The 24,904-nt window shown below is 32.9% G+C and overlaps 1 protein-coding gene across 2 annotated transcripts in view; it reads left to right on the top strand.

Moving 5' to 3' along the window:
• Nucleotides 1-5,775: 5,775 nt before the first annotated feature.
• LOC115877824 (lysophosphatidylcholine acyltransferase) overlaps nt 5,776-24,904 on the top strand; it is a 70,659-nt gene continuing 51,530 nt past the window's right edge. For both annotated transcript variants that reach the window (XM_030894152.1, XM_030894151.1), the window contains exon 1: nt 5,776-6,117. In XM_030894152.1, coding sequence (XP_030750012.1) covers nt 6,007-6,117 — 111 coding nt within the window. In that variant the 5' untranslated portion in view covers nt 5,776-6,006. The remainder of the gene's footprint in view (nt 6,118-24,904) is intronic.

The following is a 24,904-nucleotide window of genomic DNA, read 5'->3' as shown; positions in this document are numbered from 1 at the left end:
CCCGACGTTCAAAAGAAACTTATAGTTAAACTGACACTGACTTATTAGTAACTGACACTGGATATTTTCTGGGTTTTCTTTCTTGTAAATTTAATCTACTACTAAATTTAATCTACTACCTATGGTGCCATATTATAAATATATTATCTTTTTTAATTAAATATTTCAAAAAATTTCAAAATTTCCAAATTTTCAAATTTTTTTTTTCGCGAAAAAAAAACCACGGTTTTGTTTCTGGGGTAGAAATATACTACCACTAAAAATATTTGCACTTATTTAAGACTCACCCTGTATTTCGAGACACTATGGTTACATTCGTTGAATTTGACACTTTATGTCAGTTTAATAATACATTTTCGTACTTTTGTGCTTAGGCGTAAAAGTGCTTTACTTTTATGCCTAGGCGTTAAAATGACTTTTTAGTTTCAAATTCAACGAGCGTAACGATAGTTTCTCAGTATATAGTTACATACAGGGTATTACTATCTTTTTATATTATTTGGAACGTTTGAAATTGTTTAAAAAATAATTTGTGGGCGTTTTAAAAAAATGGCATGTTCTATTCAGAGTAAAAATGACTTTTTGTGTCAAACGTATGCCACAAAAGTGTACTTTTTACTCTTAATAAAACAATATACTATTTCCTAAAGTAACCTACAATAGTTATTTACAGTACAAGTGTGAACGATTAGAACGACGAGGTCGTAGACAGAGTTGTTCTAATCACACGAGTGTTGTAATCATGTTTAAACGCACGTGTCATGTACAACGTTTTATCTACAACCGAAAAATAAGAAAATGCTGTTTTAATTTTAGTTTATTGGTCGCCCACCTTTAACACCTTTAACTATGACATTTGTCACATTTTTTTTTACTTAAAAAAAACTTACTTAAAAATTACTTGTTTTTCATGCCTTAATGAACCGGAGAAGTATACAGGACACGCTTTTAGACGCACATCTGCCTCATTGCTAGCGGACTCGGGGGCAGATCTACTAATGGTTAAGCGTCATGGAGGTTGGAGAAGTAGTCCGTCCATGATACAAAGAATACAAGGTATGATATTGCGCAGGTTGGTCACCAGGTCACAGGTGATAAACTGCACCATTGGTCGGCAACCTCTGCGCGCAAATTTCAAATTGTCAAACAGATTGTGTCATCTGTGAAATTTGATTGTGTCAAAATGTGAAAATAATTTTTCAAATGTGAAGCTTGATGTCAAAACTTAACTTTTGGGGTTATGTCCTAATTCTTCCCTATTTTTGGTCTTTTTTTATTAGTGGCAATTGAATATTTCTTTTGTATGGCGTATGACGTCACAGGTGGTATGCGTAAACTTAACGAAATTGGAGCCGCTATCGATCATACCTTGTTTTTCTTTGTACCATGAGTTCCGTCGCAGAGGGATATATATATAGGTACATCAAAAGAAAACAAGAAAATTGTTGCGCAGCACATTTTGGGATCAAGAATCGCTGAAGAAGAATGCCAGCCCGAGTGCGAGCCAAACCGATCAACAGCCCAATCTATTTCAGTTAGACCTTCATTATTATCATCGTCATCATCATCAGCAGCAGGAATTGTTTTGAAGAAGTGTAAAAAATGTGGTGTTATTATTTATAATAATTAGTAGTAGGAATTTGTATCAAAAATTAATATATTTAGATGTTCGTAGTTGTTTTTCATTATTATAAAAAATAGTTGTGTTATAGATTCATAACACCACTAGTTGTGTTATGAATATCATAACGTAACTGAAATACTAAAAAAATAGTGATGGAAAAACGTTCTAAACGGTTGTAGATAAAACATATTACTTGTCACACAAAACGTTAAAATCATGAAGGCGATAATCACAGAACACACTAAAGAAGAACGCTAACTCCCATGCATTTTTTAGTTTCAAAACGGTTTGAAATTTGTAAAGAAATCTGTAATCTGTATATTGAAGTGGCGCCATCTAGCCACCCAGGAAAGTAACAAATGTGGCGGCAAATTTAAATAGATGCAATTTATTTTTAAGCAAGACGTATTGACTTGTTCGCCAGTTAGAGCCAATCAGATTTCTACAGAATAATGTGTAGTCATCTGATTGGTCCCAAGTTGGCAAACAAGTCAAATGGTAAAAAACAAGGATTTATATATAAAGGTTAAACTATTGTAAAGTGTTAAATGGTTTGCTTATATCATTTTATGTGCATAAAAACCTACAATAAATAATTTATTTTAATTTATAGAAAATTATACCATGAAACATTTTACAAACAAATAAAACAACAGATTAAAAAGTATAATATTTATTATAGTACCAGATTTAAGAACACATAACAAATATCGTTGGAATACAAGAGAAAGTGACGTCCATTAGAAACAATGTTTTATTTACGTGTATTTTTTACATATGGACTTCAACAATTGTGTAATATCACATTGTGGAGTTTATGTACAAAAATATGGAATTGATCAATTTTTATTTGTAAAAATATATGGCGTTGTAAATATTACATTGTTAAAAAATAAAATTCACGAACATTTGGACTTGGTTAGGTTACCTCACCTCACTTTCTCGGATTATTAAATAAAATTGTTAGATAAATCAAAGACCTTTAACTTAAACCTTACCTTTAATAAAGATCTTAAAAATCAAACACAAAACAAAGTTCAAAAATACAAAATCACGATTGTAAAATGAAGATTGCAAGAAACACAGCCAAACAACCAGAAAACAGCGAAACGCACATCTCCGTTCAATTGCAAAACACAACTGAAGAGGAAGGAGGAAGCCGGAAACGGAAAACTGATTTGACATACAGAACAATGACAGAACATAATTAATAGGCCTATTTAGGCAACTATAAAAACAATTTTGTACGCAATTGTTAGGCAACTAGAAAAATTAAAATAAAAATGCGCCATCTAGCGCCCCAGGAAATTACTACCCCAAAAAAAGATCGTTCAAGGTCGTATATCTCAGTTGACTGGCCCTGAGCGATAATATCCTCCGACAAATAAACCACATTTGTATACAGAGATAAATAATGCCATATTAATGTATTTTGGTATGGTTTGGTTTTCTATATATAAATAAATAAAAAATTATATTTTTCTCCATATTTCCTGAAGCAAAAATATTCGGAAATTGACGCTTTTTGTTCAAATTCTCGTCTAAATTTTATTTCTATTAGCTTAAATTTGAGAAATGTACAAAAAATCAAATAATTAGTCGATCAAGTAAGAAAAAAATGATCTAATTTTAATGTTAAATACAACCTACAATGATAAATACAAAAAAATATAATTATGTGTATATTTGGTTGCCTAAATATCTGAAGAATCAGTTCAGCTGAAGCGCGACGCTCTTTCGCGGGAAAAGGATTGGCGCCGGCGTCGGATACGCTCAGGGCGTCGCGGAAGTAAGCGCAGACGTGCGTCCATCGATCCGCAACTTTCCCCTGACCGTGGCAATGCACCGTTGCCACACTGATTCTCAATTCCTCGTCATTAAATATTTTTTCAACCGTCATGTTAAAAACTCAATACAGCAAATGTTAAAACGAACTCATCAACGTTGTTCCTGATCCCTAAATATCCTTATTTTTTTTTAGTAAAAGTGAAAGCCCAGAGAAAGTATAAATATTAAAATTATACTCACAAATAAAATTCTTACACAATATATCATTTAATTGCATTTTATAGGATAATTTTACACGTGCGACCCAAATATGACATAAAACTGACTTGTTTTATTAAAAAATAACATCAGACTATCTATTTATTTTTCGGTGATGTATAGCAAGATTGTCGTTTTTGTTACTACATTTTACACAGGATGGCCTAGTATTTAAGTTATTAAATACTAGAAAAAAATAAAAAGCTTTATTATAAAATAAAGTCTATGCCTTTGTGAAGGATTAATTTGTTCAAAATCTAATGATCGAAAAATGGTTGCTTAACCAAAAAATACCGAGGATACTAAACTTAGGGCGAATATTGAAAGATACTATGATATGCGAAACAACAGCAGAAGAGGAGTGACTAAAAATGAGAATTGTTTGGTCTATACAGGGTGGTCCGAACAGTATTCCGGAAACTTCGGCACCATATTCTGCAGATAAAAATAAGGAAAAAAGTTCGTATAAATGTGTGTCCTAAAATGCTTACTTTCGGAGATACAGGTTGTAGAAGTTTAATTTTTATTTCGATTTTTTCCATATAATTTATGAAGTAACGTCAATATTTGGATGAAAATTGGTGTCTGGGAGTTTTTTGACATAAGAAATTTGATTTTGATATCAATATGACATCTACTTGTAGAGGGTGCTCCCTACAGATTTTTAAACTGGTTTGAAGAGTAATAACTTTTTGTCCGTACCTGTATAAAACAAATTAGTAAAAAAATATACGTTTACGACATTTTCTACGTAAGAAAGGTCTCTTGGTAAAAATCTACGAGATATTTGGAGTCAAAATTATTAATACCTGTCATTACTGACATAAATTAAACATGTTGACTAAATACCGTATGATCGAAAAAAAAACGGCGTCAGCGATAGCTATGAAATGAAGATCGCTGTCATTTTATATGTAAATTTATATGGGAAATATGATCGATCGTCATTTCCCAGCCAACTGGATGTCATTTTTTTTCGATCATACGGTAGTTATTAGATAGAAATCATAAATTTGAAATGTTTTTGTGCCATAAGTTCAACAGAAACTGTTTTATCGTTATTTTTTGCAGAAAAATTTATGATGAAAAAATAAAATTTCCCAAATTTATTATTTCAGTCAAATAATTTATCTACTCAACGTGTTTATTTTTTCTCAATAATGACATGTATTAACTACTTCCATTCTAATTATCTGGAGAACGGTGGGTCGTAGTAATTTTTAGCAAGAGACATTTATTGCGTAAAAAGTGACGGGGATGTATATTTTCTCACTCAGTAGTTTTATACAGGTACGGACGAAAAGTTATTACCCTTCAAAACAGTTAAAACACATGTAGGTGGAGCCCCCTACAAATAGGAGTCATATTGACATTAAAATAAAATTTCTCACGTCAAAAAACTCCCAGACATCAATTTTCACCCAAATATTGACATTACTTATACAGAAATTATTTGGAAAAAATCGAAATAAAAATGAAAGTTCTACACCCTGTTTCTCCGAAACTAAGCATTTTAGGACATACATTTATATGAACATTTTGACTTATTTTTATCTGCAGAATATGCTGTCGAAGTTTCCGAAATACAGTTCGGACCACCCTGTATATTTTAACCAACTCATGTAAACTCGTAAAAGTATAGAGAAATACAAAAATATTTTATTTTCTATTAAATTGTGTAATTTAATTTAATAGAGGACAACCTACCACAGACCACTCTGTAGAGATTAAAGGAAAATTATTCAGTATAGCCGCTGAGGGTTGTTAACACTGAATCACCAGTAGCGTTCCGTGGGTAAAAGGGCGGGGTGGGGTACATTACAAGAAGTAGTGTTTGGTTTGGTCAGGAAAATGTCGAAAATACTAACAAATAAGAAGACTAGACCATAACGTAATCGTAGAATGAGAATAGTTAGATTGTACGTTCAATTTTACGATTTCACTAGGGCGCGTCACTCAGTCAGAGCTAAGGGCGGAGGGGGTAATCGCCCCCCCGTGCCCCCTATACGGCACGCCACTGTGAATCACCCAAACTGCGTCAAATGAGATTAACATCAAGTTTACCCCCTTAACGGTAGTAGGAAATTTAACACATAAACCTGACAACAGCGCATTTCCAGGTGTACCACATTCGAGTACTATCCACGGCTGCGTTGATTTACACACCAAAGGATTCCGACTTGGACGAATATATCTGTTCTGCATCTCGATCGCACAGTACTTCGCAGTGTTGTTTTTTTCGCGCTAGGCAGTGAGTGCGCGGCATTATGTTTGATTGCGGCTCGCGACATTAGACTGTACCGTGTGACATTTTCGTGAGTAAAAATACATCCGAAATGAATGCCAAATTCGCGGCTGGCATATCGCAGATAGACTGTGACACCGAGCCCTTGCTCAACCCTTTCGTGCACCGGCTGGAACTTAACACTACCTATGAGAAAATTAAGGTAAAAAAGAGTGTATTTTATAGGGTTTGATTTAGTTAGACCTTTTTGAGTGTATAGCATGTTCTATATGGAGGTACACTATTCACACATTTAAAGGGCGTTTACTTATGGCCCTTTAAATTATAAAGGGATTTAAAATACATAGCAGATTGTTTGCGTTTGCAGTGTTTTCAGGGATATTTAATATGATACTTGCAGGCTTATACACTTAGATGCAAAAAAAAACGCAACGGAGAAAATTTTGGTCAAAATTTGAAGTGTTATATTTTTGTTATTTTTAGCCCTATTTTCATGATTTTTTTAGCAAACTGTATACAATTATATCAACTTTGATTCGTAAACTAAGTTTTTTATATAAATTTTAGTATTTGGCATATTATACAGGGTTAATCGAGGGGTTGTTTTTTTACCTCAACTTTAAAACACCCTGTGCAATAATTTCGTGTGTAAATTTTCATAAAATATAACTTTACGGTTAGAATCATGTGTCCTGAGCATTTTGATTTTTGGATCATGTCAATACATGCCTTGGTTAAATTTTAAGAGCGAAATGAACCTGCCACCAACAAGTTGCAATTTTTTCAATTTTGTTCTTTTCAATTTCCAAATTCTTTTCTCACAAGTCTACAATTGCCTATATTTTCTTATTCTATGCCTTTTAACTAGTAAATAACAGCAGTTTTAACAAAATCGGTGACATTTCTTTATTTTCCAATTTTCACGACTATAGACCAAAAATTAATTGTCATTTTTTTGGCTTTTTTTACATTTTCAAAGACGTTGAAAATTGATGAAAATTTTAATATTTGTAGGAAATTTTATGTAGATTCAGAATATATACACTTTTAAAGGCTTAAATGCCTTGGTTTTGTGCGAAAATTAATTTTATAAACTCTTATTTTGAGCTATTTTTGATGATGGTTAAAACGTGCTGTTTTCGCAAAATACAGTGGCCTATATTTTCTTAGTATACGTCTTCTAATTAGTAAATAACAGCAGTTTCAATAAAATCGGTATCATGAAGAACGTCGCAATGTAATTTTGACGGCAACATACAATTTTGGACAACAATAATTAACAGAACATAAAATTTTGTAGTAAAATTTCCTGTTTTTTTCTTTTCAATTTCTCTATATAATGTGCTGTAGGTAATTGATAAAAGCAATGCCTCTACCATGGTATTTATCAAAAGCTGTTCTAAAACCGCAGGCAAAGGAGTGTACACGCTAGGTTTTAATCTGATTTACCTCACAAGTAAAATCTTATGTGTGGGCGAAGCTTTATAAAGAAAAAAAGTGTCAATGATGCATGACACCTAATAAGATAATAATAATAAATAATAAGTCCTAATAAGTCCTATAGAAGACACTCAATCATATTCAAATCTAGAATGCCACTTTATCTGAAGAAGAAAACAGTCGACTAATGTATGCTACAAGTCATGATCTATTCAAAGATTTCATATTAGGGTTGGTTTGAGCTATGCATGCGAAACCTGGACACTTAAAACGAATATTATAAGGAAACTGCAGGTCGCACAATGCTCAATGTAACAAAATATGCTGGGAATATCCAAGAAAGATCGTAAAAGTATAGAGTGGATAAAACAAAAGACCCAGGTAATAGATGTCATCCACAGAATCAAATCCCTCAAGTGGCAATGGGCAGGACACCTGGCAAGAAAGATGGACAACATATGAGCCACAAAAATTTCAGCATGGTACCCACGAAGAATTAAGAGACCTAGAAGAAGACCAAACCTGAGATGGGACCGTGATATTAGGAAATTAGCAGTGATAACTTGGGCCCGCATAGCCAACAATAGACAAAAATGGGCTCAACTACAAAGAGAGTATCTAAATATGTGAGGGAGGCTACATCGTAACTGGAAATGATTGAATAACCTGATGAAAAACTGCGCAACTTTGCAATAATCTGACATGTTTCGTATCACTGTGGTTTCCAGTATTAATGATGTATTCTTTTATTTTATAATAATAATATTACTGGTAAAAAAACAACAAATGGGATTGATGATTTAAGTACTATTTTTATAAAAACCAATATAAAGAATTATATTTCACGTGAAATAATGTTTATAACGCTAGGCATTCAGTGACTCGCAATCGTACGATGTTTTATATTTCGTGATGTTAAAAATAGATCGCGCACATTGTCAGTAGGAGATTAGAGCGAAAATCTATTTAAATCCTGGTATCGATTTGCGTGGTTTGGGTGATTTATATTTTTTTATTATACTAACGAAATAAACAAAGTGGAATTGGGGATTTCTCCGGATAGCAGTGCAACCTACATTCTTTTCTAATCTGTTTGTTGTTTTTTTTTAATCTTTATAGAGTTATTTCATCATTTTAATGAAGATTAATCTTATACAACTAGTACTAGTCACTGTAAATAGTTGTATTTCTCTAGCCTTGTTATAAGGATGGTTGAATTATAATTATTAATTGATAGAATGAGTATAATACCATCATCCATGTATCATCTTATCCGATAGCCAAGCAGCCTTAAGAACCATCAACTCAATAACCATCAATTTGAAGTTGGTAAAAGTATGCCCAGAGAATCTGAATAAATTTGTGTGCCTGGAGTTCACCAAGTGATAGAAAGTAATGAAAAAACAAACGATCTAGAAAAGGAGTGAACAGTCCACTAACTGGACCAGAACCGTTCTGCTTCCCATGTGGAAACCAACTTAAAGCGGGTCTCAAGAACCTGGTAGACTCCACCCGTAACCTGGAATGGGAATTCTCCAACGGCTTAAGTAGTGGAGTGCCCAGAGACTTTTACCTCGAAATTCAATTACTGAGAATGTATTAATATGAAACTTTCTGTAATGTGTTTTATAGATAAAATACTAAAAATTTTATAGATAAAATACTAATTTACCTATTTTTTTTTGTTGCTTTTAATTTTTTATTTTAGCAATTTTAGTAAATTCTTAATTATTTTCTTCTTCATTTTTTGATTTTTTTAAATTCTTTTTCTAAGTAAATTTATTGAAATCAATAAATCTAATGGTTAAGCTAGGACCTATTCTACTTATATTATTCTATCCATTGAAATTTTGATTGAAATCGAATTATACAGAGTGACGCGTCATATACAACACGGTTTTTGCTAACAGAATTGAAAAAGCATTTTCTAAAATTATTCTACAGTTCTACAGGGTGTCCTAAAAAATACACATCAAAGTTATGTTTTTTGTAATGGAACACCCTATATATTAATTGATTTTTGGATTCTAGTAAAAAAATAAAGCTTTGTTTCATTAGAAAAGTATATCACTAAGATGAATAGTTTTTGAAATACAGTCACTGCGCACTGGCGCGAAAAATGGGCACAAAACTTTCATGTATTTTAAAGGCACTTGTATGTTTATGGCACTTGCTTTTAGTGTCCAACTCTCTACGCCGTAGAAGAGTACCGATCAGACGTAGCATTCTACAAATCTCAACCGAAGCTCAAGGTCGAAATCGCTACAGGTGAAGACTTTCTTAAATTTCAAGAATGCGCCCCGGGCTTGCTCGATTCTGCACTTAATGTCCCTGTCAGATGACCAGTCCTCGTGAAGCCAAGCTCCCAGGTACTTGAATTTTTCGACTCGTTCTATGAATTTTCCTTCGTATGTTAAGCTGACGTCTCTAAACTCATCCACCTCTCTCGTGACAACCATGAATTTGGTTTTCTTTGTGTTAATGGCCAGTCCCATTCTTTGACTACAGTCTCCTACCAGACTAACCAACTGTTGTCCGCAACCAGAACCGTGTCATCGGCATATCGTATGTTATTTATCCAGACTCTATTGACTCTAATTCCAATCTCCCTGTCCTCTAGCGACTCCTGAAAGATGGCCTCTGAGTATACATTGAACAAGAGCGGCGATAGTATACACCCCTGCCTTACTCCTCTGCGAATACAAATTTGGTTGGTTAGGCCGTTCGCTAATTTTACCCGTGCTGATTGGTGCCAGTATAGGTTTTCGATACATCGGATGTCTTTCTGGTCTAAATCCAATCTCCTGAGAAGTCCTGATTAATTGTCAAATTCATCATGTAGCTCATGTAACTCATCAGCCCTTTAGACAAAAAGTTTTCAGATAAAAGTTGTAGATAATCACATCCCTAATGAGACTTTGCTCTCCGATTTTTTCTAAAGCCTGTCATTTTTGACATATATGACACAAACATATTTTTTTTTAAATGGAGGCCATAGTTGGTCATGACTTCATAAATAGCGCCATTTTTTAAGCTTTTCAGCGATATAAACTATAATATGTTTCTTTCACAAAATTACTGAGTTATAGCCAATTCTTATCTTTCTTGACTAATTTCACTTAGTTAGCCATGGAAACAAGTTCAATTGTCGTTGCTCTCAGAAATGTGAAATTGTCACATCCAATCTTTGTAAATTAAAATAAACAAATTTAGATTTAGATACTCACGCATTAATAGAGTGGTTCCAACATGACTTTCATTATGACACACGTATGTATTGATGAAAGTGTATGTATTGATTATTTTTTTAAGTTTTAGTTTGTGTAATGTAAATTCAATGTATCTTGTATGGTCAAAAAAAGTTGAACCAATAATCCTACACGCTTTTCTTCATTTAAAAAAAATATATTTACAATTTTTGTTTATTTTAATTTACAAAGATTGGATGTGACAATCTCACATTTCTGAGAGCAACGACGATTGAACTTGTTTCCATGGCTAACTAAGTGAAATTAGTCAAGAAAGATAAGAATTGGCTATAACTCAGTAATTTTGTAAAAGAAACATATTACAGCTTATATCGCTGAAAAGCTTAAAAAATGGCGCTTTTTATGAAGTCATGGCCAACTATGGTTTCCATTTAAAAAAAATGACAGGCCTTAGAAAAGATCAAAGAACACAATCTCATTAGAAATGTGATTATCTACAACTTTTATCTGAACACTTTTTGTCTAAAATAGATTATAATGGAATTAGGGACAATTTTTAAAATAGCCAAAATTTGTTTTTTTCGAAATATCTAGTAAGCCATGAACTTTTTCAAAAATCTAAAGGGTGCACATTTATGACCTCACAAAACTGCAATTCTTTCCCCATTTAACCGACTCTCTATCTCCAGTAGTTTCCGAGATGCCCATAGAGAACATCGCAGGAAACTCATCCTGTATAATAGCGTATAAGGTTGCGGTGATTAACTTCTCCCCTTTCATACAATCTACAATATACTTCTTCTTTCGGGTCACCTATTCTTCCTCATCAAGAGATAATCAATCAGTAATCAAAACTAATTCATCGACTGTAAAATTATTTGTTCAGCAAATTTTTTCAGATGAAATCACTTCAACTAACACCAATAAAACGACACTTCTTGGCTGATATGAATGTACGAATAAACGTCACAGATGTTGACTGAATGAGACTGAGACGGTACGTCAACGTGACTGACTTGTGAATTGACCTTTAATTATCATTAAAAAAACAATATGTAAACATAACTAATTTAATCTGATTTTTCGCCCACGCCTTTATCTTTAAACACACAAAAATTTCGAAATAATTGCACAGGTACTTATTCTTTAAAGTAGGTACTTTATGTGATAAGATAAGGACGGAATTACCTAATTATTATTAACAGTAGATACTTACTAAATTATTTTATAGCTTGCCTAATGTAATAGTACCCACTTAACATTTTAAATGATTGGTTAATTGACCTTTTGTTTTATCTGAAACAATTTATACAGGGTGAGTCGTAAAAAAGTGCAAATATTTTTAGTAGTGTACGACAGGAAGACGGAATATCCCCAAAGCTTTTTTTTCAGCATTTACAACATTAGAAGAAATCTTATATTTTTGTTATTTTTAGCCCTATTTTCATGAATTTTTTAGCAAGCTGTATATAAATATATCAACTTTAATTTTTAAACCAGTTTTTTTTTATAAACTTTAGTATTTGGCATATTATACACAGTTAATCGTGGGGTTGTTTTTTATCCTAACTTTGACACACCCTGTGCAATCATTTCGTGTGTAAATTTTATACATAATAATAATAATAGCTCCCGTATATAGCGCTTTAACGCCTTGGGAGTAGCAAGGTACAGCTTGCTATACTAGAGCCGTTCGGTATACAAGGAAGTTAATGTGGCTTACTACGCTTCAACCGCCGGTGGCACTACGCTTCAACCGCCTATTATTACCTCAGGATTGTGAATCCCAAGTACTCATTTAAGGCTAGAGTCGACCTAGGTACTGAGTATTTTTATTTTAATAAAAATAGTCGGCTGATGAAATACCGGGTGTGGGAATCGAACCCACACCTTCAGATTGGTAGACGAGAGCCTGTACCTCTACGCCACCGGGCACCTTTTTTATACATACCACCGGACAATTTTTTCAATTATAATTTATTTTTGAATTTTTTTTCAATATGACAAGGCAGCTTTGGTGGTTATTGTGAACTGCATACTACTATGAACTGCCCATCATGTTCGACGTTTGAGAAATGCTTGGCAGGAGGGTTAGAGGTCGTGAAGCGTTACCAGCTTCATTAAATGAACTTCACTACTTGGTCCTTAAAGAAGAATGGGAAAACATAAAGCAATATGATATATGCAGCCTCAATGACAGTATGAACAAACATATACAGGCAGTTAAAGCAGCCAGGGGAGGCAATACAAAGTATTAGGGTATTTTTTACAATTTTTTATTCTATTTGTATAGTTCAGTATTACAGATGTTTTCCTTAATATCGTTAGTTCTGTTATCGTTATTAATGTTTATTAAAACCAGGACTGTATCGTTAGTCTTTAACGTTTTTTTTTAAATTTAGTATAGAGTATCCGATGCAGCATAATATGACGTTACGACAATAGTCATTAAAACCATCTCGTCTTTTTAAAAAATTACATCAAAAGTAATGATAACTGAAAAAATTGCAAATTGATCGTGATCAGTTCATTTCGCTTTTAAAAATTAACCAAAGCATGCATTGACGTGATCCAAAAAACAAAATGCTCAGGAGACATGGTTCTTACCGTAAAATTATATTTTAGGAAAATTTACACACGAAATTATTGCACAGGGTGTTTTAAGTTTAGGATAAAAAAACAACCCCTCAATTAACCCTGTATAATATGCCAATTACTAAAGTTTACAAAAAACTGAGGTTACGAATTAAAGCTGATATAACCATGTACAGTTTGCTAAAAAATTCATGTACAGGGTGTCCCATTTTGGTTGAAACCATACGGTATCTCCGTTATTCGTGAAGATGGAAGGGTGCGGTTTGCACAAACCTGTGCCAATTAACAAAAATTTTCATATGCCTCTTCGTTTCTGAGCTACAGAGTCTTTTCGAAAATTTTGCAATTTGGGACAGCCTCTGTATCTCCGTTATTATGGATGATATCGAGAAGGTGAAAACTGATTCTTGTAGAACTTTTTACGTAGAATATAGTGGCGTAGTCTATTTTTCTACGAAAAAAATATTTTTGAAAATATGAATTAAAATTATGTTTTTTCAAATGGAACACCCTGTATATTTATAAATCTTGTGATCCGCCTTGCTGTGAGCTTCTCAAATATATATATATATATATATATATATATATATATATATATATATATATATATATATATATATATATATATATATATATACACTACTGGCAAAGGAATATTAGCAATAAAAGGTTTTCAATGCGATAAAAAAAGATGGTAAGGCTGCAAAATACACTGCAGTGCAACAGAGACAGATAAAGTGTCTTTTCCCTACCATCGTATAGGGGAAGTGATCATAGAAGTGATACGACGAGAGAGCCCCTGCGAGAGGGGGCGCCGGGCGGGTCTTTAAGACGCTTGTGTGGGGGCTACCGCCTACTAATAGAACAGAATCGAAAAAATAGAAACAGGACGGACAGTGTTGCCATTCAATTAAATCGAAATTATGTTGGCTTGTCAAAATCCTAAATCTTCTAATCCCATTATCTTGCCTACTTAATGAAATATTAAATAAAGTACGAAACAATTTTACGAATGTTTTCTCTAGGCACATAACTTCTTTCTAAAACGAAAAGTAACATGCAAAACTTTGATATCATTTCTAAAATAGCAAGTGCAATTCTATGAAATGGCAATACTGTACGATCTTCCTAGCAGTCGCCCCGACACAGTCGGTCGGCGGCGGCGCTTCACAAAGCCGCGGCTGTGACAAAGGAATTAGGCCGAAAAAAACTTTATAAGGAGTAGACGAACAGGGTTGCCGGGTTTGTTAGATTATAATTCCATACGAGAACAAAATTCTCGGTAGATCTTCAACAAAAATTAAAAGTACAGAAACGAAATAAAATATAATATTTAAGTCCAAAATTAGCATTCCTATGTGTCGTAATAATAGATCACTCAAATAAAATACAAATATAATAAATATAACAAGAATTAGAAATAGCTAGGTATATTATTTGATATTAAAAAAAAATATTGAATTAAATAATATTAATATATTAATAAAAACATATAAAACTATAACAAGTAGGGATAGCAGTCACAAATTAGTGTAACAGTCACTTTTTACCTTTGTACAAATTTTGATCAGTGATATCTAAAATTAATTTCATTTCAATGGTAAAGCTGTAGCAACTCTCAACTCTTTTTTCATATTAATAAATTTTTTTGACGGGAAAATCACTAAATATTGTCCGAATTTAGGTTGTTTCTTAACTTAAATTTTGTTTTTGTTTACATTTTTTGGGGGAAAATATGGGTTCAACTTTAGTAGATGAATGAAATAAAATCTTTTCAAAAGATATCAACTTCTTCGGGCATGCCGCCAATCCCGCGCCTAATAAGGAGTAATAAGGATTTTTAGGAATATCTCTGTAACTCTGCAACTAGACAGAACGATGACCTGTATGTCTGTTATTACTAAATAAAATTTAATGAAACAATAATAAAGTCAGATTATATAGATTCCAACGCGGCAGTCGCTTAATTTTTAGTCAAATAAGTCAGCTTTTTAAAAGTGCTTCTATTGTAAAAACTAAAGACGCAGTTGAATATATCGTTGGGTTTTTCTTTAAATCGGTAGATCGGTAGCTTACAGACGAAACCGGTAGACCTGGCAACTCTGTGATGAACTGACGGGAGTGGAATAGCGAGGTGCGGAGGCGCGGGAAGGGAAATAAAATAATGGCGATAAATAAAGGGCAGGGAGATGGGTATCATGAGTGGATGGGAGGTGGCGGAATTTCCAAAATTTGTTATCTTATTGGAGTTTGTCTAAGTAGACAGTCGTAGTGGAAGTGGAAACGGGGAAGTTGTTGTCCATCTCTGTTTAAGCATAGACTTTTTATAGGCGTTTCATTCCAATGCATGTAATTCCTATGCCTAGAAATCCATTGCCGGGCCTGTATATATCACCCTATATTTATTTTCACTATTTACTGCAATATTTAAAATATATCATTTTCTTATTAGTAGGCCGTGATAAATAACAAAATCAATCACATATTAAAATTTTATTTGGAATTGATATATTTTACTTTTGAACTATTACCACTCAACCTCTGAATATATATTTTTTTTATAACGGAATTTATTATAATGGGAAGGGTTTGCAAATATCTAAAAGCTTGCATTATTATAGCATTTTCCAGGTGTTCGACATTGTCTTAGTTGCCACGATATATTTCATATTTCAAAAATCCCCAAAATCAGAAATCGAGAATGGACAAATCCGGGAATCAGGGAGGCCATCAAATGGGTACCTTGGTCCCAATTCATTGGTTTGAGGAAAAATAATTTAACAAAATTCAAATATTTTCGTTGTAAGTTAAGTTGTGAGGGGGAGCCCCATCTTGCTGAAAGTATATTTTACGTAAATTAGCTAAAGGAATATTTAAAAGTTCCGATACGATAGCTTCCAAGATTTACAAATAGCGGTAGAGATTTAAGTTTCCCTAATATACAAAGAATTAATTAGTGGCTCTCAAAATAAAACAAGAGACAGATAGCAGTATTACATTTAAGAATTATTTAGTTTCTTTTATTATCAATCATGGCCTACTAATAAATATGATCTTTTAATATATTTTTTTAAATATTGCATTAAATAATGAAAATAAATATAGAGTGTTATATATTTCTGAGAAGCTTATAGCAAGCCAGATCATATAACTTATAAATATACAGGGTATTCCATTTAAGAAAACATAACTTTAGTTCATATCTTTAAAAATATTCTTTTCGTAGAATAACAAACTACGCCACTGTATTCTACGTAAAAAGTTCTAGAATAAACAGTTTTTACCGTCTCAATACCTTTAACAATAACAGAGATACAGGGCGTGTCCAAAATTGCAACATTTTCAAAAAGACCCTGTAGCTCAAAAACGAAGAGGGCTATGAAAATTTTGTTTACGGCATCTTCAGTTTGACAAAAAAGTGGCACAGGTTTGTGCAAACCGCACCCTTCTATCTTCACTAATAACGGAGATACAGTATGATTTCAACCAAAATGGGACACCCTGTACATAGGGCTAAATATAACAAAAAAATAACACTTTAAATTTGACCAAAAATCTCTATGTTGCTCTTTTTTGCATTTGAGTGTACAACTATTCGAGAACACTTCTATTATAAACCATTGACGTTCTCTTTATTAACTTTGAATTATATTTTTAATCGGACATGTATGCTGCACGCATCGCTCTGATTAAAGAACATAATAAAAATATGGATTATTAACCAAAAAAAAAGAAAGGCAGAAATAATTATATCGTGATTAGGGAACGCAGCCGATGTCAACCGCGTCTAAAAGTGAAAATCGCAAAAAATAACTGGTCAAAGCCCAGCCACTATCACTTTCTTTCGCCGGTTGGCACGTTTCACTGAACTTAATACTAATTTAGACGATTTGGCCATCATTTGTCATTAATTAATTGGATCTATATTGTATTCTCAATGAATAAAAATTCGGCTCTTGTTGCAAGTACACTTGCGTAAAGAGAAATTAGGATTTCACTTTGAAATGAAAATTTTTTGATAGACTGATTGTTTAGTGCTATTTTCTATTTATGTAAGGAAAATACTATTGATCATAGATTAAATCTATAGATCATACCAAAGAAACGTTTAGTCACGTGATTAAGCTTGACCGGCACTTTTACATATTTTCTTCTAATCATATAAATAAATAAATAAATAAATGCCTTTATTGTCAAAAAATTTTACAATTTGTAGACAAAGGTAAAATATACAAACAAAGTAAACAAACAAGGTACACAAACAAACAAACAAAAGATAATACAAAACATTATACAAATAATATTGTCAGTCTTATTGTTTAAAATAAACATTTATATAAATGTTTACAATGTCAAAGAATAAAAAAAATAAAAATAATATTCAAAAATATTTAGTTAGTTTATAGTAAAAATATCAATGACCTCTAAATAAATGTATTTCGGTGTCATTGATAAATATAGCAATAGCAAACATTAGACCAGTGTTTACAAGATCAAATTCGATTATTAAAATATAATTCATTCACGGCATAGAAAGCCTTGTCTAGCAAATAAGAGTTCAATGCTTTGCGAAATGAAGAAAATGATGTTATGGATTTGATTTCAAATGGCAGGTGATTGTGCATTTTTTCGAGTTGTATGATATTGAACTTTTAACTAACTCTGAGCGTGGGGTAGGTAGATAAAGATCTTGCTCCGCATTCCTGAGTGGATAAGTGTGAGATGGCCTTTCTTAAGAAGCTGATACATGCCTACGTATTAGGCAAACGGATTCAAATATAAATAAGGAAGGAAGAGTTAATATTTTTTAATTTTTTAAACAAGTCCTGGCAATGAATTTTGCTGTTCAGTCCCAGTGAATATCGAACAGCTCTCTTCTGGAGCTTGAAAATGCGGTCAAATTGAGTCGCACAACAAGAATGGAAGAGCATACCTGAGGTGCGACTCATCGGAAGTGCATAATAAACAGTTCTAGCCACTGACAAGTTAAGCTCCTTAGAAACAGATCTTAACGCAAAACAGGCAGAGCTCAATTTTTTCGATAAAGTTTCGATATGCATATCCCATTTCAGAGAATTGTCTACAATAAGCCCTAAGAATTTTACAGATTTTACGACGTCAATGGTGGTGTTGTTAAGTACAAAAGGCTGCAGCGAGTTTTTATACGACAAAGCTTTAGTTTTAGAAATGTTGAGACTCGGGAGGTTCGAATCGCACCAAGATTTAATGGTGATTAAGTCATTTGATATAATCCTATGAAGTGCCGTGACGTCCTTGTTGCTCCAAGTGAAGCTAGTGTCGTCGGCAAAAAGACATATTTTGCCACTGATGTTTATGTTAGCAAAGTCGTTAATAAAAAGAAGACACAAAATGGGGCCTAGCACTGAGCCTTGTGGTACTCCACATTCTATTGGCTTGCTAGAAGACAACGTGGTATCCACCCTCACAAGTTGACTTCTGTTGCTCAGATACGACTTAAACCATTCGAGAGATGTTCCCCTGAACCTCAAGTTTATTGACCTGCTGCAGTTTATTAATTAGGATCTTATGATTTACACAGTCGAACGTCTCAGAAAAATCACAGAAAATTGTTGCTGTAGAATGATGGTTATTTAGGCTGGAGTAAACTTTATTAAGGAGGGAAAATATAGCGTCATTTGTGGACTTGTTGCTTAGAAATCCAAACTAATGTTCAGTAAGTATTATGTACTTAAGCAGAAAAGATACAAGCCTTCCTTTAACCAACCTTTCTATGATCTTAGATAGCTTTGGAAGGAGTGCAATTGGGCGATAGTTAGAAGCTTCATCTTTGTCTCTTCCTTTATGCAGAGGAATGATTATTGCCGTCTTAAGACATTTTGGAAAAATACCATTTTGGAATGACATGTTTATTAAAGTTGTTAGGTGATTCAGAGTGCTTTCGGGCAGATTCGAAAACATTTTTAAAGTTAGCCCGTCGGTCCCAGAAGAGGATTTATTTTTGATGGTATTAATTGTTCTGCGAAGCTCTTCTAACACTACGGGCGAAAAAAAGAAACTGTGTAAGTTTACATTATCATTAGAGAGATATGAAAGTGGATCATGAGAAGGACATATGGTATTAGTTTTAGAGGTTAGTTTTTCCCTACATTTACAAAGTAATCGTTAAGGTTCACAGGTGAGGTAGAGATATTGCTAGATGAAGAAGCTTTGTTTCTCAATTCATTCACAATAGACTATGTTTCTTTAGCAACATTACCAGAATTGACTATTCTCCTATTATAATAGCGGCTCTCATCAATCCTTAGCGGCTCTTGTAGTCTTATGATAAATTTTTCAGTATAGTTTTATGTCAACCTATTTTTCTATGGATATGTCATTATTCTTATTATACGAGGGAAATGTTGAAGACGCTTCTCAGCATTTTCGATGTTTTGAACAATATTTATAGCTACCAACTTGTAATTTGTCGATTACTTATTTAGGAATTTATAGAACAAGTAGTAGTTTTCACTAAAGAGCAAGATAACGCACGAAATCACAATTTTTTCGCTTTTCACTGACAGTTCGACAAGCAAAACGACCCTTTAAGGCAACCGTTTTCAAAGCGCTTAGCGCAATCAGTAAAGACGCTAAGCGCGTCAGACGAGAATACCCAAATCATTAGTCAAGTACGCGCTCAGCAAAAATTAACGTCATATACGCTGAGCGTCTAAAAGCGCTTAGCGTTTTCTAAGTTACAGAATTCGGGCCCTGAGCAGCACATACACTAAGAAAGTCAATATTAAGATCACCACACAACATTAATTTGCTTTTTAAGGGCAGGGTCTCAAGCAAGCTTAGTAGATTATGACAGAATAATTGCACGTCAGAGTCAGGTGTTCTATAAATACAAATAATGTAAAGGTCATAAGCATTATGGTGGACAATGGAAAATTCGAATACTTTTTCAGAACAAATCATTGTACCTAGTTACCTCGGAAAAGTCGTTGTTTAAAGATATTATCATAGTACCTCCATGAGAAAAATTTGTTCTATTAAATCTGGCCACTGTGGTATAATTTTTAACAAACACAGGCTCATCAAAATTTAACCAGTGCTCAGTAATGGCAATGATATCTCGAAATTCAAGTTCTTCTAGTAAAAGATATAATTTATCTGTTTTATGTCTTAAGGACTGAATATTAATAAGGAATAGACCAAGCTTGCTATCGCTTAATTTTTCAGAGGGTGCTTGATCCTCTGTCCGCGTCAATTCAACTAAAAATTTTTACTCTTATTTGGGGAGCTACTGGAATAATATTTGCCATGACTTTCCCTAATCTTTTGAAGTCGTAGAAGACTCTCCGCAGAAAAGAATGACCCGAAAGCTGAAAGATCTGCATCAACTTCAGTTGAACCAATACCATAGGCGTTGTCAAAATGTTTTAGCAAACAAAAATAAATTAATTATAAATATAAAAACAGTTATTATTTACATCAGCAAAACTCACCTCCTTAACGGCACTTATGGGACACAAAGGGCCATTACTACAGCTTGCCCGTTCGAATTTTTTTAATAAGGTTGCGATGAGTTATTTGCAACGACTATTAAGCTGTCTTGTACACTTCGAACTAAAAGAGGTTCTAAAAAGAACAATGTTCGACATCAAGGTATATATATATAAACGGGATTTGGTTTAAGTATTTAATACTCATTTCCAACTACAGCCTATTGCTTTTTGGTCCAACACAATACAACCAAAATGTAAACAATCCATTTGTTTACTTTCAGTTGGACTTGACCACCAACATAACTTATTTTCAATATTTGTATATTATATATATAATTGACAACAACGTTAAAAAAAGGTTAAATTCAGGATATTCATAAAAAGAAAAAAAGAGTGTTAACCTCTGACTTGGACAGCGGTTCAGATTCCTCGTAAACAACCGTGTTGCTTAACATTACCTAAAACTTTTCTCTTGAACAATTATTTCTATTTTTCTAAAGACTAGAAATAATAAACTGTTTCTCTGTCGTTGACTCACCTTGTACATACATTTCTCCAAGAGATCGCCTACGCTTTGTATAGAGCAATGGCACTGTAAGAAAATAATAGTATTTAATGCATTCTTCGTTGATTTTCATATTTTATGTTGTTTGCAATCTAACGAAGTATTCGTAAGCGCACTGTGGAATGTCGAGGAAAATATAAACCGTTTTTCCAAAACGAAGAAAATGCAGCGGCACTGTTTACCGTTACTCGACATGGAAAGCCTTTTAAAAGACAGGAGACTTGCTTTTAAATAGTTGAAATTCGTCATAATTTCATTTCTTTCTTACTGAATATATAAGCTTATATCGCGTCTTGGTTACGCTAGTCATAAGTGGGGTTTCCGAAACCGGAGCTGTTTTTCGGAACCGGGAATTTCGGTACCGCGCCTCTTACGAACCGTGATTTCCCGGTTTTTTCGGTACTGACTAATTTTTGTTCAATGGTGGTGCAGTTCATCAATCAGAAAGCAAGGGATGGTTTTTCAAAGTAAAATGGATAAAAAATTGAACATGAACACAAACATGAACACAAGTAAAGAAAAAGTATAGGTAACTTAAATTTTCACATCAAACAACATAAACCAACTTAACTGAATTTTAGACATAAGCCCTAAAATATTGAATTAAAAATGCAAATAACTTTTAAAACATAACATAATAAATATTATAGGAACTCCAAAAGGGAAAAGAAGCAAGAACAATAAGAAATAACTTCATTACTTATTTAGGAGAGTTTGATTTCGACCTCTAGAAAGTCTCAAAGGACTTTCTCACGTAACAAAAAACAATTTTTAATTATTGTTACCGAGGCACGGTTCTGTGATGGCCAAAAATATCTGAACAAATTGGTAATTGGTAATACCGTATCGAATAAAAATGGCGTCAGCGATGGCTATGAAATGAAGATCGCTGCCTTTCGTAGATTATGAGATTATTCGTAGAGATTATGGGCTGAAAAGTGGTGTAACAGAAAAAAATCGGCCTATTGTGTGATATAGAAAATACGGCGTCAGTGTTTACTGTTATTCGACACGAAAAGCCTTTTAAAAGACAGGGGCTGGCTTTTCAGCTGAAATTCGCCATATGGGATGATTTCCCGGTGAAATTGCAATGGACGTGCTATCGTACCGCATTAAGGCCAACAACCTCGGCATAATAACGCGGTACTTTCTCCATTTTCGCGGACGCAAAGGTTATGGTACTCCGTCATTGTATTGAGGAAAGACATATTTGTATGCTATATTTTGGTATGGATTTTGGTATTTAAAAAAAATCTATTTTTTGTCAAAATTTTATCAAGATATATTTTAAAAATATGGTTAAAACAACTCTGATACCTACTTTATTATACCGGGTGCGTCTCGAAAGTGGCTCACCCCTGTAACTTTTTTTTCAGATAAAATAACTAGATTTGGTATGTTAATAAATTCGGATTGATTAACATATTCAATTGTTTTCGGTCACTTCCTGTTTCACCGGAAATAACTACAACTTTTGATTTTTAAATGCCACCCTCGGTATTTTTTTACTTTATTCGATGGAAAATGGCACTCTGAATTGAATGACATATCATATGTCAACTTTTGACATTTTCGGATATGGTTTATTTGAAATTGTAACATGGGGTTCGTAACGACAATACCAAGTATGTGTCGATGAAGTATGACTCGAAATACCAAGTACCAAATTATTCGTAAAAAAATGCTTTTTACAAATATGCTAATGAGCCACCCTAGTTCCATTTGAAAAAAATGAGATATGATTAAAAATACGATTTGGACATATTTTAACCGGCCAGGACAAGACACTGAAAACATTAGACAATCAAATATAATTTTATAAGCCTCTATGATTAAAAATTTGTGTTTTTTATACAGCCATACCTTGTAGATTGAATTTTAGTATATTATTTTTTCAAGCGCTAATGCCAAAAGTTGACATATGTCACTCTATTCCAAATGCCATTTTCTTTCAAATAAAGTATAAAATACCGAGGGTACCATTTAAAAATCAAAAGTTATACCGGTGAAACAGGAAGTGACCGAAATTAATTGAATATCTACGTTCAATCAATCCTGATTTGTGTCATATATACAGGGTAAGGTTTAAATAAGTATAAAAATATTTGTAGGGATTGTGGTTCCGGGGTTCGACTCTAGAAACACGAGTATGAGGTTATTTTCGCGAAAAAAAAATTGAAAATTTGAAATTTTTTTAGTTGTTGGTTAAAAAATATAATTATAATAATATAAAACATTGGAAGTAGATGAAATTTACAAGAATGAAAACCCAGAAAAGATCGAGTGGTTTCTCAAAATTTTCTCAAAAAGTTTCTCAAAATTTAAGCAAAAAAAATATTTTTTTTTTTGGAAATTTTCAAAGTAAAATAACTGGGTTATTTTGGACTTATTGGAAAAACGGTAAAAAGAAAATATATTTCTTTTATCGAAATTTACCAGCCCTGAAAATATTTATATATGCTAGACCTCGCCACCTACATAAATAAAGTCAAATTATTATTATTATTATTATTATTATTATTTGCACTTATTTAAGACTCACCCTGTATTAACATACATAATAAATAATAATTTGATTTGACAAAATTGAAACTAAATAATTTAAACTCATTAGGCTTTATTTCCCAATAACAATTTGTCACCGAATCGGTAAATAGTAGTAAAAAAGTAATATTGTCAACCATTCATGTTCACGAAGAGTGAATAAAAACGTATAAAAAGGCTTATATCACAGCGGTGACTCCTTTACTTTTTTCCACAGCAACTGTTAAAACTGCCTTATACAATATATTAAAAAGTAGTAGATAAAATACTATCAAAGCAAAACCTTTGAGGCAGGGTAAAAGGACAATAACTCACAATCTTTAAGTTGTTTAATTTAAATTTTAATACTTAAAAAAGCAAGGGGGGCGATATGTTTCGGGAATTTAAAATATTCCCATCATCAGGCCCAAAGACAAAAGTCACCTAGGAAGTACAACCACTCGGAAGAAATAAAATTAGTTAGAGCTGTTAACATTTACACAATTCATTCATTGTGATTATAAATTGTATAACTCTTCAAGAAGGAAGCCTTTCGTTGTAATACCAAATAAATGTCTATATCATAATCTCCAGACCATATTATTTCGATCTTTCATTTTAATTTTTGACGAGAATGAACGTTCGTCTGAAAAGAATGTTTTTGTGATATTAATTATCACAGAAACATTCTTTTAAGACGACTTTTGTCTTTGGGCCTGATGATGGGAATATTTTAAATTCCCGAAACATGTCGCCCCCTTGCTTTTTTAAGCATTAAAATTTAAATTAAACAACTTAGAGATTGTGAGTTATTGTCCTTTTACCCTGCCTTCAAAGGTTTTGCTTTGATAATATGTACTCACACTGGGTTAGAGAACCTTTAGTTTTGATAAAATACTACTTTAACCCGCAAGGGTAGATTAAATGATACTTTCTGTATGTATGTAATGATCTTTTAACAGCGAGGATAGGTTAAAAACTTTATTTCTTCTCTCACGTTTTTTAATTGCTTCCATTTTTAAAAAAAAATTGTATTCCTTTTCATAAGTTATTCGGGATTTAAATGGAATAATGGCGTTTGTCGCCTCAGCCTGAACATCTGTTGGTAATTTACTTATTTCGTTTTTAGCCATTTCTGACTCCAATTCAATCAGCAATCGACACGAAAGAGAATTAAAAAATATT

Source organism: Sitophilus oryzae, unplaced genomic scaffold, assembly GCF_002938485.1.
Source record: "Sitophilus oryzae breed Bouriz unplaced genomic scaffold, Soryzae_2.0 scaffold_1499_pilon_pilon, whole genome shotgun sequence".
Lineage (NCBI taxonomy): Eukaryota > Metazoa > Arthropoda > Insecta > Coleoptera > Curculionidae > Sitophilus > Sitophilus oryzae.
The sequence above is the reverse complement of the archived record's forward strand: the minus strand, read 5'-3'. Positions and strand labels throughout refer to the sequence as shown.